This window comes from Candoia aspera, chromosome 3, assembly GCF_035149785.1.
Source record: "Candoia aspera isolate rCanAsp1 chromosome 3, rCanAsp1.hap2, whole genome shotgun sequence".
Lineage (NCBI taxonomy): Eukaryota > Metazoa > Chordata > Lepidosauria > Squamata > Boidae > Candoia > Candoia aspera.
This window is the reverse complement of record NC_086155.1, coordinates 23408731-23425142: the sequence shown is the minus strand read 5'-3', so window position 1 is coordinate 23425142 and position 16412 is coordinate 23408731. Positions and strand designations below refer to the sequence as shown.

The window sequence follows — 16412 nt, the reverse complement described above, 5'->3', positions numbered from 1 at the left end:
CAAATGTTTGGTGGTAAGGATATGAGTCAGTGTCAGCAGAACTTCTTGGACCAGGTAGGGCATAACTAGCATACCAGCTGAACAAACTAAAGGCCTTGTCGTTTAAGCAGATTTTGAGGTTTAAATTGATGGCTATTTATCAGCTTATATTTTCAAGTTGATCTTCAGGGGGTTGGGGGCTGGTTATGTTGGGATGATTATGTTGTATCATACATACTGCCCCAAGTTGTCTGAGTAGATAAAATTGTAAGATGAATAAAATGTTGTACAAGTGATGAGACTTGTGTGGGACTTACCATCCTTATAAGGATAGCATATTTCAGCATTACCTATAGTTCACAGTGACCATATTTTCTTGGAAAAAATGAAGGACAAACTGAAAAGGGGGCAAATCTGAAAGAGGTTCATAAGGATTTAAAAATAATTGTTTATGTTTATAACTTTGCTTTACAAAGGAAAACTCAAGAAAATAAATAATTAAATTAAACAAATCTACAGGACAGTTTTCTGAAATAAAGGATTGTCCTTTACAACAAAGGATGTAGGGCCACTGTACCTATAGGTGAACCAGCATGAGTATTTGTTAAAAATTTACTCAATTTTTATATCTGAAAGATATTTGAGAGAACCAGGACTAACAACAACAATAAGAAGCAACAACATCTATTTATCAGAGCACTGCACAAGTCACTATTTGGTCACAATGCACCCATTCCCAATATGCCTATGGAAGAAGGCAATTGTAGTTTGGCACATACAGAGGTTCCCCTGTTTGGCGAAAGCTGTCTTAGTGGTTCTCTGCATGATACATGACATGCTTCTTATTGGTATTTCAGCCAATGACCTCTGCAATACCGTAGAGCATGGATGTGAATTTAAATGCCTCAGTACCTCTGGTTCTTACCGCTGTGTTTGCCCAGAAGGTCAGCAACTGCAGGCAGATAAGAAGACCTGTAACAGTGAGTATCATGTTCTTTGTGCTTGATAAATGGCTCCTCCAGTGTATCGGAGATTTTTCCCAGCTAACAATCTCATGAAAGGGTAGCCACGGAGATTATTTCAAAGAGATAGCAGACAAAAAAGAGTGGTATTTTGAAGAAAAGACATCACTGTTGCTAGTGAGTTTTTTTACTGAACTGAATTCAGAGATGTGTTTCTGATCCTTGGAGGCATTTTAGGCCAGGATACAACAGAAATAAAGTCGTCATGAGAGTGCTATTACTTTCTGGAGCTTATTGGAAGTCCCAGAAAGAATGCATTGGATTGAGAAATTCTTTTAGGGTTTGTGGTGACAGAATGAAAGGTCTGAACATACTGATTCTCCTATAATCTAGTAGAAAGCTTGGGGTGCAATTTGCAAAGATTCTATGAAGGGAAGTGCAAAGATCCTGATCTACAAAACACATCCAATATATCAGGCCTTGGCTAGAGTTAGAGACAATATAATTCCTGTGCAACCCCAAAGGGTCAGCAGAAAAAAAAAGTTTGATCTAAAATGAGCTAGTGTCTGAGTCCCAAAAACAGACAAGATCCCAGTGACTTGGATGCAGAGAATGTGATTTAAGCTATGCCAGCAGTGAGTCTTTGGAGTAGTTTGAACTGAGTCCCTTTTATTCTGCCACTTCAGTCAGTGATAGAGAAACTGACTTGACTAGTATGGCTTAGTGGATTGTAGTATTAGTGGTTTGAAGCCTGGAGACGCATGTTAATCTGCCTGGTTTACTGAGGAGCCATGCACTGTGGTGACTTACTTTCAGAAAGATAGATTTGAACCACTGCTTCATCCCCACTCTGATAATCAGTGAATAGATGAAGGAACAACCATACCTTCTATCACAAAGAAGCACACAAAAAGAACAGAAGCAACAAGAAGTCACAATAATACAAAAATGACACTAGTTCACGTTGTGATGTCATGATGCAAATACCATCTTTTATTGTTGACACAAGTATGTAACTCCGGTATTTGCATTATGACACCATGACACACTTCCATCTTACCCCTTCCTTGCTGCTCCCAGGGACACCCACAAACAGGAGAAAGGATTGGCTAAGGCGTGAGGCCTTCTAGTAGGAAAAGCAAACTAAGGACTGCAGGCAGTTTATATTTTTAGTTACTGTAAATAAACTAAGTAATTGCAGTTCAATTGAAGTCTCAGGTCATTTTATGAGCCCTAAGTGTACCTGACCTGCACCTTAGCATTCCCTTGAATAAGGACTTGAGAGAGAATCTCCAAAGCTTTGTGGGGCAAGAAGTGCAAGATTGGGAAGAAATTCTCTGATACACGAAGCAGGTGTCTGACAAGCTTAATAGTTCCAAGACTCACAGAGAGTTGCCTTTCCTTGCTTTTTTCTTTTTCTTTTTTGAAGTCAAGTTCAAGACTGCCTCATCTCCACTTTTTCTTTTTTCTTGGGCAATAGAGTGCAAAGCTGGGCACATTGATTTGGTGATGGTGATCGATGGCTCCAAGAGTGTCCGGCCCCAGAATTTTGAGCTGGTGAAACAGTTTGTCAACCAGATAGTGGATTTCCTGGATGTGTCCCCTCAAGGCACCCATGTGGGGCTGGTCCAGTACTCCAGCCAAGTGCGCACTGAGTTCCCACTCAACAAATTCACAACAGCAGGTGATGTCAAGAAAGCTGTGCAAAGGGTACAATACATGGAGAAGGGCACCATGACTGGCCTAGCCCTCAAGCACATGTTGGAACACAGCTTCTCTGAGGCAGAAGGTGCCCGACCTCTTTCCCAGAATGTTCCCAGGATTGGCCTGGTCTTTACTGATGGACGCTCTCAGGATGACATCTCAGAATGGGCTAGAAGAGCAAAGGAATTAGGTAAGACTATAAACGGAAAGTGTGATATATTTGCATAATTGTTTGTTAGATTCATATCCCGCCTCTCCTCCAGAAGCTGAAGGTAGCATACATAATGCTCCCTTGTCCAATTTTCCTTCACATCAACAACCTTGTGAGAGAAATTGAGCTGAGAAAGAGTGACTACCCTGAAGTCAAGCACTGAGTTTCCTTGGTTGATGGTGGACTTGTACCTGGATTTGCCCCATCACAGTGCAGTAACTTAAACTATATGACACATCAGCTCTTTCTATGTTTGTGTGTTTTGATGCATTGCAGCACTATTATTTATAATTGCACAGCTGTGGAGTGATATGGATGATATAATACATGACTCTGAACTGGTTTAATTCTTGGCAGTGCCTCCCAAATGTACACGTTTTGCTATAACCCATGACATAGAGATATTAAATTATAGCCTTCTTTTGAACAACAGCTTGATCACTAAGCTTGAATGAAGTGGTTTGGTTTCATGACAGTGAGGTGCTTTGTGCCACAGAAGCAGTGCAGGCCTCAATCAGCAGCTCCACTACTCTTCCAGCTATAGGAACTGCCAGAAGAAGTCTCAGAAATGAAGCAACATGGTGTTACTTACTTACTTGCTTATTTATTTATCAAATGTTGCCACCGGCCATCTCCCCCTGAAAGATGCTTTGCGGTTAGGCCTTCAAAGTGAAGAACTCCTTGAAAGCTTTGCACAGCACATTGATCACTCATCCAGTGGCAAGAACAATTGATCCGCAGCTTCCAGTGTCAGGACTTAATAAATGATTAGCAAGTTATTGTTCTCACAGCCTTTCCCTATTGTCTTCCAGATGTCTAACTCTCAAAAAAGCCCTATCCAGCATTCCTGCTGAAAATTATGGGAGATGCCTAACACATCTAGAGAGCATCAAGTAATGAAAGGCTTGCTTATATCAATTTAGAAAAGCATTATTTATTTGAAATGGAAAATGGGAAGCTGCCGTTATTTTAGAATTAGATTGTCCAGCTGATCCTGGGGTGGAGAATTTTGGACCCTCTGGATGCTGTTGGACTCCAGTTCCTCATCCACCATAGCCATTGATCAGGGATGATGGGAGTTACAGTGCAACAAGTTTACAACCCTGGCCTAGTCCAATCATGCCTATCGAAGCCAATAGTGTTCAGTGTTCGCACTGAAGATGTTGCCTAGCCTGGCAATGAAACCTCTGCAAGAAAACAACAAGGCTCAGAGAGCACCAAGCACTCCACCAATCATGCCTACTTGGGCAAACTGATTCTCAGATATCACCTCCTATTCTATTCCCTTAAAATAACAATTATTAACCATCTTCATATTGATGGGGCTTCCTGAATATTTTTGCTTCAAATTTATATTGCTTCCGTATCTTTTGAGCTGTGCTGGCTTCTCTGAAGAACCATGTATTTGAGTGAGAGGGCTAAAAGTATATTTAGATATTGCTGGTAACTTCATTGCGGAACCCCCGTTCCCTGTGTTGGTTTAGTGTCTACCTGCAATAGCAGTTGCAGGCTTTAATGGGCTGAGCAAAACTCCTCTGCTGCTGGCACACCAGATAAAAGCTTGCTGGAGGATTTCAACCCACCTCCCTGCTTCTGTATCTCTGGGTAGTGCCAGGAGTTTGTGTCAGTTCTCTAATTTCCTCCTGTTATTGCCAAAGGAAAAATGTATGAGAGTTTCAGATAACAGTATGTAAGAGAGAGAGGGAGGGAGGGAGACTTACTCTCATACTGCCTTCTTGGCAGTTTTTAAAACTCCAAGAGATGAAACAGAATGATGACACAATGTCCTCACTCAGAATAGAGGCAGCTTGTGTTTTGCAGTTAAACCCAAAATTAGGGAAAAAAGAATAAAGGTTTCATCCATTGCCAGTGTTATGTTTGGATTCTACTTCTTTATGTCTCACTGAAGCTGATCCAGACTTTCTATCCCTATTCTTTCCCAAGAACGGCCAAGAGCATTAAGTCTGATGAGGTGAACAGGACAGGTCCAAGAGAACAGACAGACAATAGCTACATTTACATACTGTGCTAAACCAGAACGTGGTTTGTTTTATTTTGTTTTTCAGTGTTGGCCAAATCCAGCCTTTTGGCTTCTAAAATATGGTTATATCTTAGTGCTATGTATGAATGCAGCCTAATGAGGCTTTCTTGACAAATTGTGGTTGAAAAGAACCATGATTTGTATGATTGCCTGTAGAAAGTAAGTGGCTGCTTCAGACAGTCATATAAGCTGCGATTTGAATGAGTTCTATGTAATGTGTGAACCTGACTAATAGTTATTTAAGCCATATACTGTATTAATTTCTTACCCATTTAATTTGTTCAGTTCTCACATGATATAGCAACTAATTGTCTATAGAAGAAGGTATTTATTTATTAAACAGATTTATAAGGCTGCCCAACTCACACACGGTGACTCCGGGTGACTTACAGAATTAAAAACCATAAAAACACAATAGACACACACCCCGCCCCCCCGGCGGCAGCAAACACATTCATATCAGCCACTTGATTGGCTCCGAAGCAGCTTGGGGTACCCAGGCCCATTGACAGAACCACATCTTCAGGGCCTTCCGGAAAAGGAGCTAGGAGGGGGGCAATCTTATATCTGGGGGAATGATGTTCCAAAGGGCAGGAGCCACTACAGAGAAGGGCCTTTTCCTTGGCCCCACTAGAGGTACCTCCCTAACTGAAGGGACCCGCAGCATACCCTGCCTCATTGTTCTGGTGGGCCGGGTGGATGTAACTGGGGAAAGGCGGTCCTGCAAATAACCTGGCCCCAAGCCATGAAGGGCTTTGAAAGTGATAACCAGCACCTTGAATTGGACCTGGAAGCAAATTGGCAACCAATGCAGCTCCCACAAAAGAGGTGACACATGCACAAGTCTAGGCTTGTGAAAAACTATGTGGGCTGCTGCATTGCAAATAAGCTATTGGTTCTCTGGGAGCATGGTAGCTCAGGTGTCAGACTAAGATAGGGAAGCCAAAGATCTAAATTTATACTTAGCCATGGAACCTTATTCAGTACCATCAAATCAATGTTGACTCTTAGCAACCACATAGAAGGACCTTCTCTAAGATGATCTGTCTCCTACCTTGCCTTTCAGATCTCCCAACGGTGCGCTCATCACTGATGTAATTGAGTCTATCCAACTTGCTGCTGATTGTTTTCTTCTCTTCTTTACACCTTTCCCAGTATTATGGACTTCTCAAGGGAGCTGAGTCTGCATAATATGTCCAAACTATGATAATTTGTGCCTGGTGATTTGTGCCTTGAGTGAGAATTCTGCACTGATTTGTTCTCTGATCCATTTATTTGTTTTCTTGGGTATGCACTGTATTCTCAGGAGGCTTCTCCAAGGTTCAAAAGTGTCCATACTCACTCTATTCTGCTTCTTCCAACTTTTACTTCCCTAGCCTCACAGGGAGAACCATTGTCTACATGATTCAGATCTTTGTAGATATACACTTATTTATTTATTTATTTATTTATTTATTTAAATAATTTATATGGCTGTCTGTCTCACATAGTGATCCTAAGTGGCACCCAACAACCAATAAAAACAAGAAAAAAATAGACCCTTCCCACAGGGTGCCAGATTATCCATACTATTGAGCCCTTGACTCAACCCCATCCTAGCTGAATGCTTGGGGAAAGACCCAAGATGTCTTCCTGGCTTTCTGGAAGGCTAAATGGGTGGGCTCCTCTTGACTCTTAGGTGGGAGGTTATTCCAAGTGCCATATCACAGCATCTGAATATCTTTTCCAAGGCCTTCATTGTTATCCTATCATGTTCTGCAATGTGTTTCTTACTGCTGGTTCCTTTACTGTTGACAGTCAGTAAGGTAGAAGTATCTAGCATTTCACTTCATTAGTTTGGTATTCTTTCTATTTAAACCTAGTCTCATTTTTTTCACTGTGCTCCTTGACTTTCATTTCTAGAACTTCCAATTCATTTGCATTTTCAGTTATCATAGTAGTGTCATCAGCATAGTACAGATTACTGAAGTTACTTCTTCCAAATTTAAAGCCACACACATCTTCCAATCCAACCTCCTTCAATATATATTAGCATATAGACTGAATAAATAAAGGGAGAGGATACATTTCTTTGCCAGCCTGGAGCGATCCCATTTCTCCATGTTTTGTCTGGACTAAGGTTTCTTGTCCTATGTGTAGGTTCCACATGAGATATTCTGGGGGTTCCCATTTTCCTTAGTACATTCTACAGCTTGATAAGGTCAACACAATAAAAGGCCTTTCTAGAATCAATGGAGCATTTATTGATTTTTTTTTTGGCATTGTTTGGCTTTCTCAATTAGCCAGCATGCATCAGCAATAATGTTTCTTATTCATCAGTCGTTCCTAAAATCAGCTTGAATGTCTAGCATTTCTTTCATATAGGGGTCTAATCTGCTTTGAACAGTCCTAAGCATTATTTTGCCAGCATGTAAAATTAACTAGGCTTAGACTCTCATACTTTGGGCACATCGTCAGGAAAGACTGATCACTTGAAAAGGACGTCATGTTTGGTAAAGTCGAGGCCAGCGGAAGAGAGGAAGAGCTTCAATGCGATGGATTGATACAGTCACAGCAACAATGGATGCAAACATTGGAACAGTCAGGCCTATGGCGGAAGACTGAACAGCATTTTGTTCTGTTATACCTAGGGTCGCCATGAGTCCTAAATGACTCGACAGCAACTAACAACAACAGCATCCAATAGTTTGCATATTCTGTTTAGTCTCCTTTCTTTGGTACTGGAATGTAGATTGTCCTCTTCCAATCTCTTGGCCACTGTGTTGTTCTCCAGATTTACTGGCATAGTTTGAGTAAAACCTTCACTGATTCTTCTTCTGTTGTTTGCCATATCTCTGTAGATAATCAGTGAATTCCTTTTGACTTGGTAATGACTGGAGTACTGATCTAACTTTTTCTTCTAGTTTTAGAGGTTCTTGTAAGTAGAGAAGGTCTTCTAAGGTATCTTGGATGTTAACATCCTTACTGTACAGAATTTCAGTACACTCTACCTTTGTTTATTGCTCTTTGAATCAATTATTATACATCCATTGGGGTCCTTTAGCATACTAATTCAAGGTTGGAACTTCCTTCTGAGTTTGGAATTCTTTAGGAAAACTTCCCTTGTTTTTCCATGTCTATTTCCATCTTCAATATCTTTACAAATGTCATTATAATATTGCTTATTTCTTCTAATGGCTCTCTTCTTTCCTGAGATCTTTATCTTTCTTGGTGTTGGCTTCTTGTCTGTTCATCCACTGTTTGTTCCCCCACCTAGTTTGCTTTCTTTTCTTTCTTGGTTTTTGGCAGCCTCTTTTCTAATTCATCCTTAATAGCTTATTTGACCTTATTCCACAGTTCCTCTGATTCCCTATCAGTGAGATTCAGGACTTCAAAGCAATTCCTGATGTTCTTCTTGAAAATGGTGGGAATACACTCAATATCATATTGTGGAAACTGGTTGGCTTTGTTCTTCTGCTTTAGCTTGACTTTGAACTTGCACATGAGCAATTCATGGTCTGTTCTACAGTCAGCCCCTGGCCATATCTTTGCTGTTGTTACTGGGCTTTTCTACCTCCTTGTACCAATAATATAGTCAATTTGATTTCTGTGTACTCTACCTGCTGATGTCCATGTACAGTATGTATGTGTCATTTTGGTTGTTTGAAAATTGTAAGAAGTCATTGGATTGGCAGGGACTGATAAGTCATTCTTTTGCTTCATTTCTGTTTTCTAGGCCGTACAATCCAACTACATTTTCCTCCCTGCTATTTTCATCCGTCTTTAACCACAACCAGCACATCTTGTTCTGTCAGTTTCAAACTGAACATGACTACTAAACTCACCAGCCTTCTCTTCTTCTATAGCAGTGCTTGGAGTATATGTGGCAGTTCTTCAGGTTCGAAGAAGACACGCTGTTGTGCAGCTCATCTGTGAACACGGAGGTGGCTCTGTAGTCCCAGTCTGCAAGTGCAGAGCCTAGCACAATAGGAGCACTGGAAGTCCATTTTTGTAGTAACTGTGGGTGTTATTCTGTGACACTGCTCATGGTGTTCTATCTGTTTTTGACAGCGCCAGTCTTCAAAGCTGGTGGAGGCTTCATAGACAGGGTTTGCCAAAGGGTTCTGTCAGCAGCCACAGCTTCTAGTTCCCTTGGCTGAATGTCACAGTGTAGGATTTCTTTCACAACTGAATAACATTAATTAGAGTTCATGAAGAACCCTTTAATATGATGGTTATCTAGGTTTATACTCCAACCACTCATCCACGTGAGTGGTTGGAGTATAAACCTAGATATCCATCATATTAAAGGGTTGTTCATGAACTCTAATTGATGTTATTCAGTTACTGACTGCATTGTACCCAACTACTGTCTTTGCTATATCCTTCCTGACTATGAAAGTAACACTGTTCCTTCTTTGTTTTTCATGTCCTGAGTAATAAACTGTGTGGTCTTCTGACTGCAAGTCTTCAGTTCCAGTCCATCTCAATTCACTGGTGCCTAACATGTCCATGTGTGGTTAGCCCATTTAATGTTTGACTTTTTAGCTTTCCCATGTTCATGCATCTTATGTTCCATGATCCCACTATAATAATCTCTTTGCAGTTTAAGATTTTCTTTTCGTGCATTGCAACATCAGCAATTTGAGATCCATAAGGCTTTAATTTAGCCAAGTCATAAATACCATTAGTACTCCAAATGAACCTCAGCTCTTCCTCAGTAGCATGTTGAGTGCCATCCAACCTGAGGCGTCCATCATCTGCCACTATATTGTCAATCACTTTATAGTGTCTATCCACATGTGGGGGGGTTTTGTTAATAAAATAGAAGAATGGTATGCCATTGCCTTCTCCCATGCATTATGAAATAATGTCTTTGCTAGTGACACTAAAGCGATAATGTTCTGCTGAGAATATGTACTTTTGGGATACAGTCCCAGTGTTCTCAGTTCATCCCTCCCAGGAACACTCCCCCACTCCTGATGAGGCAGTATAACAGGATTTGCAGAGCGGGGGATATGACTTTGGACTGATCATTCTTTTTCAAGGACTGGTGTTATGGGGAAAATTGGATGAAAGGAATGGTGTGTATGCTGTCTCAAGCTCTTATTAGAAAGTTACCTGGTTAGGTGTCACTGAGTCAGGCCCAACACCTGATGACTATATGTACAAATATCCTCTATATTGCCTTGTCCCCAGTGAAAATTTGAAGCTTTTCAATGGGTACTTCAGTGATATCTTTGATCCTGTCCATCCATCCTGTTGCATCCCCTTTCTGTGTCCCTCAATCTTGCCAACATTGTCATTTTTTCTAATACATCAAGTGTTTGCATTACATATCCCAAGTGTGAATTTCTGCTTGCAAATTATTGACTCAAGGAAACAATTAGCCTTTATTTGGTTCAGGACTGATTTATTGGCACTTCAATGGTACTCTTAGCAACTGTATCCAAATCCATAATTTGAAATACCCATCTTTATTCTTCTGCTTGTTCTCAGCATCCAGCTTTCTCAGCTATACATTACCACTGAAAAGACCATTGTTTTACTGTTTGATCCTTGCTGTCTTTGAAATGTTCTTCATATCCTGGATGATCTTGTCCAGATTTGTCACTGTCCTCTCGTCTTTACTTTTCCAGTGCACTAACCATCTTTCCCTATTCCTAAGCCAAAGAAAATAACATTATTTACTACCTTCTATTCTTTGTGAATTCATTAAGCATGGTAGTTTACATTATCTTTGTCTTCTTAATATTAAACATTAACCCAGATTTTTGCTATTTTTAGATTCCTAATGAGCTCTTCTAAGCTTTCTTTACTAGCTTGGTATAACTCTAATAAACAGCCAAGCAAATGAGTACATTTCTCAAGGATGAGGTCTGTGTGTCAGCTTTTTTTCCTTCTGTTCATCCCATTTGCCAATTATGGTGCATCTTAAAACAAACATTCACATGCAGATTTAAATTTAAAGACATAGGCATGTGTTTCTAATCCACTTTATCCCAATATATGCAGTTACAAATGAAGTCTAAATGTCTGCAGTTATAACAGTGCTTAAATGCAGTTTTGACATTGCTTTACTCAGCATTGCCCTGCAGCTTGTTTTAGCAAGTTATGTTTTTGTTTGTTAAAGAAAAAAACAATGGAGGAAAAACACTTTGAGCTCTTTGTGACATTTAAGAGTTGCAGCAACACTTGTACAGCACTATAAAAGGCAATGACTTTTATAGTACCTGAATCAGCTCTCTGTCAGAAGTCAAGGGTACAATGACATTAGTGGACAAATCTCCAACTTTCAGTCCCATTCAAACTGGGGTGGGGGTTGGTGAAGATGAAAATACTTTAAAACTTGGCTTGGCTTGCATAAGAGCATATTAGAACATGTTGGAAGAAGATGCCAATATCTGTTATCTCTCAACCCCTGTACTGAGCAGAATTTAGCTGCTTCTTTAAAAACCAGAGGTCTAGATAGTGTGAAAGAGCTCCCATTCCTCATCTCAACCAGAAGTTAAAGCAACTACAGTCCAAGAGTCAATTGTGGTAACTTCAATAGTATAATATTTGATCTGACATCGGTCTTTAAGATCATTCAGTCAAGATCTTCATGTCACCGATAGGGGTAATTGCCATATTGAGGCTCAGATTGTCCAAAGCCCCACCAGACAGAGCTGCTTGAATCCTACAAAGTTATTTGAGTTTTGATTATTGGAACAGCACAGCATTTTGGAAGGAAGATGAAGGTATAGTTGTGAGTTGATGGTACAAAGTGGATAGGGCTATATCACACAGGCATGCAAAGTTTGAATTTTCTATTTCTTCCTGAGTTTTGTGAGAAGAAAGCTTGGCTTTATTTCCTCCTTTGTTCCAGGGCCTGCAAAAACAGAGGATTAATGGCTGATCATAGTTTGAAGCATCAGGCTGCCGATCCTTGCATAGATACCTAACTTGAAATTTACCTTATGTTGATGGATATGCAGGAATCATCATGTTTGCAGTTGGTGTTGGTAAAGCTGTTGAGGAAGAGCTGAGAGAAATTGCTTCTGAGCCAGTGGATCAACATTTTTCGTACTCAGCAGATTTCAACACTATGACTCATATAGTTGACAATCTCAAACTCAATATCTGCCCAGGTAAGATACTACAGTTTCAAGTATTCAGCTGACATGTTCCAGTAAAACCCATGGATAACTTTTCCATTTTGCATTTTAGTGTATATCCTGCCCTAACTATCACTCAGCATTCAGATTACTTAGTACTACAAAATGATGTTGGAATCTGTGACAGCAATGAATTATGTATCTGATTTGCTTCACATCATAATTATAGCCCCTGGGCAAGTTTTATTCCATGTATAAACATACATACACAATGGCTAAATGTATCTCATATTTCAGAGTCCTTAAATAAGAACACAGTCATTATGGGTTCTAAACTATGATTTATGACTTAGGCTTATGGTTGAACAAGACTAAAATAAATCAAAGCTTACCACAATGTGTGAACCCCCCAAAATGGGCATATTAGATTAACTGACATAAGATTCTTCTAGGATGATGGGGCCTCTGGTGACTGGATATCAATAGAAGCTTGGATATGTATGTTTCTAATGCATTTTGTGGTACTGTATTTCAGAAGAGGGCAAAGGAGAAACTGAAATCCGTAGCCCATGTGAATGTGCGGCTCTCGTACAGTTCCAGTCAAACACTCTTGCAATCCTAGAAGATCTCACCAATAAAAATATCCTTTTAGCGTAACTTGCACAAAATGTGTGACTGGAGACATGTGTAAAATCTAAATTAATTAGGAAAGTTGCTAAACCTACTCTTTTAGCAAAATTTGAACTTTTTTACTTTGAATGTCTTGGTGTATTTAAAAGACAGAGATTTGGAGAATTCATTCGATAAACTGTTCAATAAAAGTACAAAGCTTATGCTGAACTTCTAGAACTAATACACAAGTAAAAAGTAAAGATTCAGTGGGCAAGGGTCTGATATAGTTGAGTACTTACAGTGATGAGTTTAGATTTGGAAGAAACTTACTGAAAGGACCATATTGATCACTGAGACAGTGCTAGGCTAAAAAAAATACTGTGAGGGTTGAATGAGGAAGGAAGCCTGGGGGAAAATGCCTCCTTCTTATAGATGGAAATCAGCAGATAGATGACCTTCTCCTGCTGATCAGGGTCACCAAAATTGGCTATATAAGATAATGGGTCTTTCAAAATAAACATTAGTTTTTCATTATGATTTAAGGTAATTTCATGAAAAATTCAGAATTTCCGGGGGGGAGGGGAGGAGTTTGCGTGACCTGCAGCTGAGATATGTTCCCTGCCATTCAACATTTCAGTGTATCTTCACATTATCTCTTGGTTTGGCTTCCTTAATGCAAGCACTCGCTCAGATGACTGCCAGACTTGACCATTTGGAAAACCAGATTGCCAACAAAAAATGATTGTCACATAAAGACACCCTGTATTTTGGGCAAAGAAATTTCCTGTACTTCATCATTGGCACACCAAGACTGGTTGTAATGGTTATCTACTCAGGATCTTGAGTAGAACTCTTTTTCCTCTAGATTGTTTAAATTATAAAAAACACTTTAAATGGTTTTATTTTTCTTTTGGTGAGATGAGTAATTGGGACTGAACTCTAACAAAACTGATTGAGTCTTGGTAAGTGGACATTTCAGAGAAGGAAAAGGAAGTGAAATATATAGTGTTTTTAAAAGCTGCTGGGATTCTTCAATAATGACCAATTTTTTCTTAAGGAATTTGGAGCAAACCCAGGAGTCTTGATTTGCAAAATGGGATCAGGGGGTGGGGAGATCCTTCCTTGCTAAATCATATTTTCAGGATATCTATAGGAAGAAGAGACAGCATCACTGTCTAATGTTTCCAAACAGAAGAATGTGTTGATGTTTCTCTTACTATCTTTCACTGTGAACAGCTGAATGCTATTAAACAGCTTTTCTGGTCCGGTACTCTCTAAATCTGTTGGGACTATAATTCCCAGAATTCCCAGCTAGCATCTTCTAGTTCCAACCTGTCTGGAAGTGCTGGGGCAGGGGGAAGCTGGAGTAAAACATTCTGCTTCAAAATACTTGCTTTTGAAAATGGATCTTTATTTAAGCCAACAACTAGAATGAGATGATTCAAAAATTGAACAAAATGATGTCTGATTGAGACATTTTCTCCCCTCCCTAGACCCAACTTGACTTTGACAGAATTGTTGGAGAATTTGTCATGATTTCCCTTTAAAAAATCAGTGAGTTCTTTTAAAAGTTCTATATGTGTCAGCATACACACTGTATATATATGTACCTTTGTTTCTAAAGGAGGGCAGTGGTAATAATTTTTCTAAATAATTGTCTTCTTATTATATGTAAATTTTATCCTGATAAATAAACTTGTTAAAGATTTCTTACTTCTTTCTGTCTTTTTTCCATTAGAAATGTGTGAAAAAAAATAATTTAGGTTGGCGTTGCCAACTCGTAATTCTATCTCCCCCCTCTCCCAATTATTCTACAGATATACAATCCGATCAGACAAAAGCCTTAGGCTCAGCAAAAAGGACATCTCTACTCAGCAAAAAAATCAAATCAGATCAAATCCCCAAGGATACACAGACACATCCATGTAGAGACAACCTTGCTGTTGGTGATTGGTCCTCTGCCATTCTATAGAAGAATCCCAAATGCCAAGAGAATGTATTAGGTTAGATCTATATCTTCTCCAAGCTGGTTCTTCCAGGTGTGCTGGACTTTGAATTCCTTAATCCTTAGCCAGATGGCTACCAAAGCAGATCCACAAGGTGAACTTGCACACTTGCACATACCAAACTGAAGCAGTGTTTCACTTATTTTATGCAGGGTGCTGTTGTACTAAACCAGGAGGGAAATATGTAGAGCCAGGGAGGCTTCAGTGACAGAAAGATGCATAACAGAAAACATACTAGCGATGTCACTCTCTGCCACCTCCAACAGTAAAGTAAGCTCAAACACATGAATAAAAAATGGAAAGTTCATCTGCTTTAAAAGTTTTAATTAGGATGAGCAGTGAAGCAACCAGCTACCCTGTTGCACATCGTTAAGAATTTAATGGGACTTATTCTTAAGTGTGCAAAAATTACACAGGAGAAGTCCTTAACTGTGTTACACTGTAAACATTTGTATATTCATGGAAAATCACCGTACAGGCGCAACAACACCATACACAGTTCATAAATGTTCAACACATGCTCAAAACCACTGCAACGTTTCCAATCTGATTACAGCATTGGGATTTGTTTTGGAGCACATGGGAACATGAGTTTAGTGCCTACTTTCAGCTCTCTAAAGCAGCTGTTTGGTTTCTGGGATCAAGCAGTAGCTGCAGAGAGCACCCATGTGGTTCCAGAAAAAAACAAAACATGACTGCTTTAATGAGTTGCAGACAAACACTACATTTGCACCCTGAAATACTTCTTCTGAAATATTTCCAAAGCACCGCACAGCCTTAATATGCTCTAAATGAAAAGCCAGCTTCATAATTCCTCCACCCAAATTACCTCTCTTGGGAAATGCCAAGAAAGGAACTTATTTTCCTGCACCATTCCTTATTTCTTTGCTCGGGGACTGAACAATTGGAGTATTTGTACCAATGAATGAAAACTTGTGAAAAGTGAAGGGACCTGCCCTCTGCCCCCAATAGAAAGCCTGAGGCATATATATTTTCATCCAGACTCAGAGCAATCCTTGTTTTCACAGGTGAAAACTTGAATGGGGCATTTAATCCCCAAGACTTCCAATGAGATGGATAGAGCTTGTTGTTCATACAGCACACAGTACTCTCTGCTCCAAGCAGAAGGAGAAGAGGAAGAACTGAATGAATGCCAGCTGTATAAGATGTATTGTTCATACCTCCGAATCAAGTAATTCAGCCATGGCATCCAGTGAGCCTAAACTTGATTTTGGAACAAAAGAAAAAGGAGGAAAACCAAACCTAAAACAAATCATGTAAATAAACATTTATGAAAATTTGCTTTCTTTGCAGCAGTCTGCTTGTTGTGGCTGTTTCTAGTACTGACTGTCCAAGAAAGCATGATGGTGGGAAGAGAAATATAAGTAGGTGAGCTATATAACTGGAAAACAGTTGTGAGCATATTAAACTGTAATAAATTAAACAATAATAAAAAGTGAGAGCCTCTGAAAAAGTTCAGCAGAAACTGTTCTTCCCTATCTGAAATAAAACTGCAAGATCAAAGGGCATGACATCCAATCTAAAAATCTTTCTGGAACACGCAGAAACATCCCTTTGTTATAATAAATCTTCAGATCTGTCACCACAATCATAAGGATCAGCAGCTTCTAGTAACTTTGTGGATACACCCAAGTAATTTTCTTAGCAACAATATGGAAGTGATTTGCTATTGCCTTCTTCTGGGATGCTGTTTTGAATTTTGGAGACCTTGGTGCTCTCTGAGCCTTGTTTTCTTGCAGATGTTTCATTGCCAGACCAGGCAACATCTTCAGTGCAAAGAGGGAGTGGGCCTTACTCTCT

At 39.6% G+C, this 16412-nt stretch overlaps 1 protein-coding gene across 1 annotated transcript in view; it reads left to right on the top strand.

Annotated features, from left to right (window-relative positions):
* Positions 1–14002, top strand: part of MATN4 (matrilin 4) — a 47964-nt gene extending 33962 nt beyond the window's left edge. Inside the window, exons 7-11 of the mRNA XM_063297142.1 lie at positions 837–959; positions 2422–2835; positions 11854–12006; positions 12509–12613; positions 13269–14002. Of these exons, the coding sequence (XP_063153212.1) occupies positions 837–959; positions 2422–2835; positions 11854–12006; positions 12509–12613; positions 13269–13327 (854 nt within the window). The 3' untranslated portion in view covers positions 13328–14002. The remainder of the gene's footprint in view (positions 1–836; positions 960–2421; positions 2836–11853; positions 12007–12508; positions 12614–13268) is intronic.
* Positions 14003–16412: the final 2410 nt, after the last annotated feature.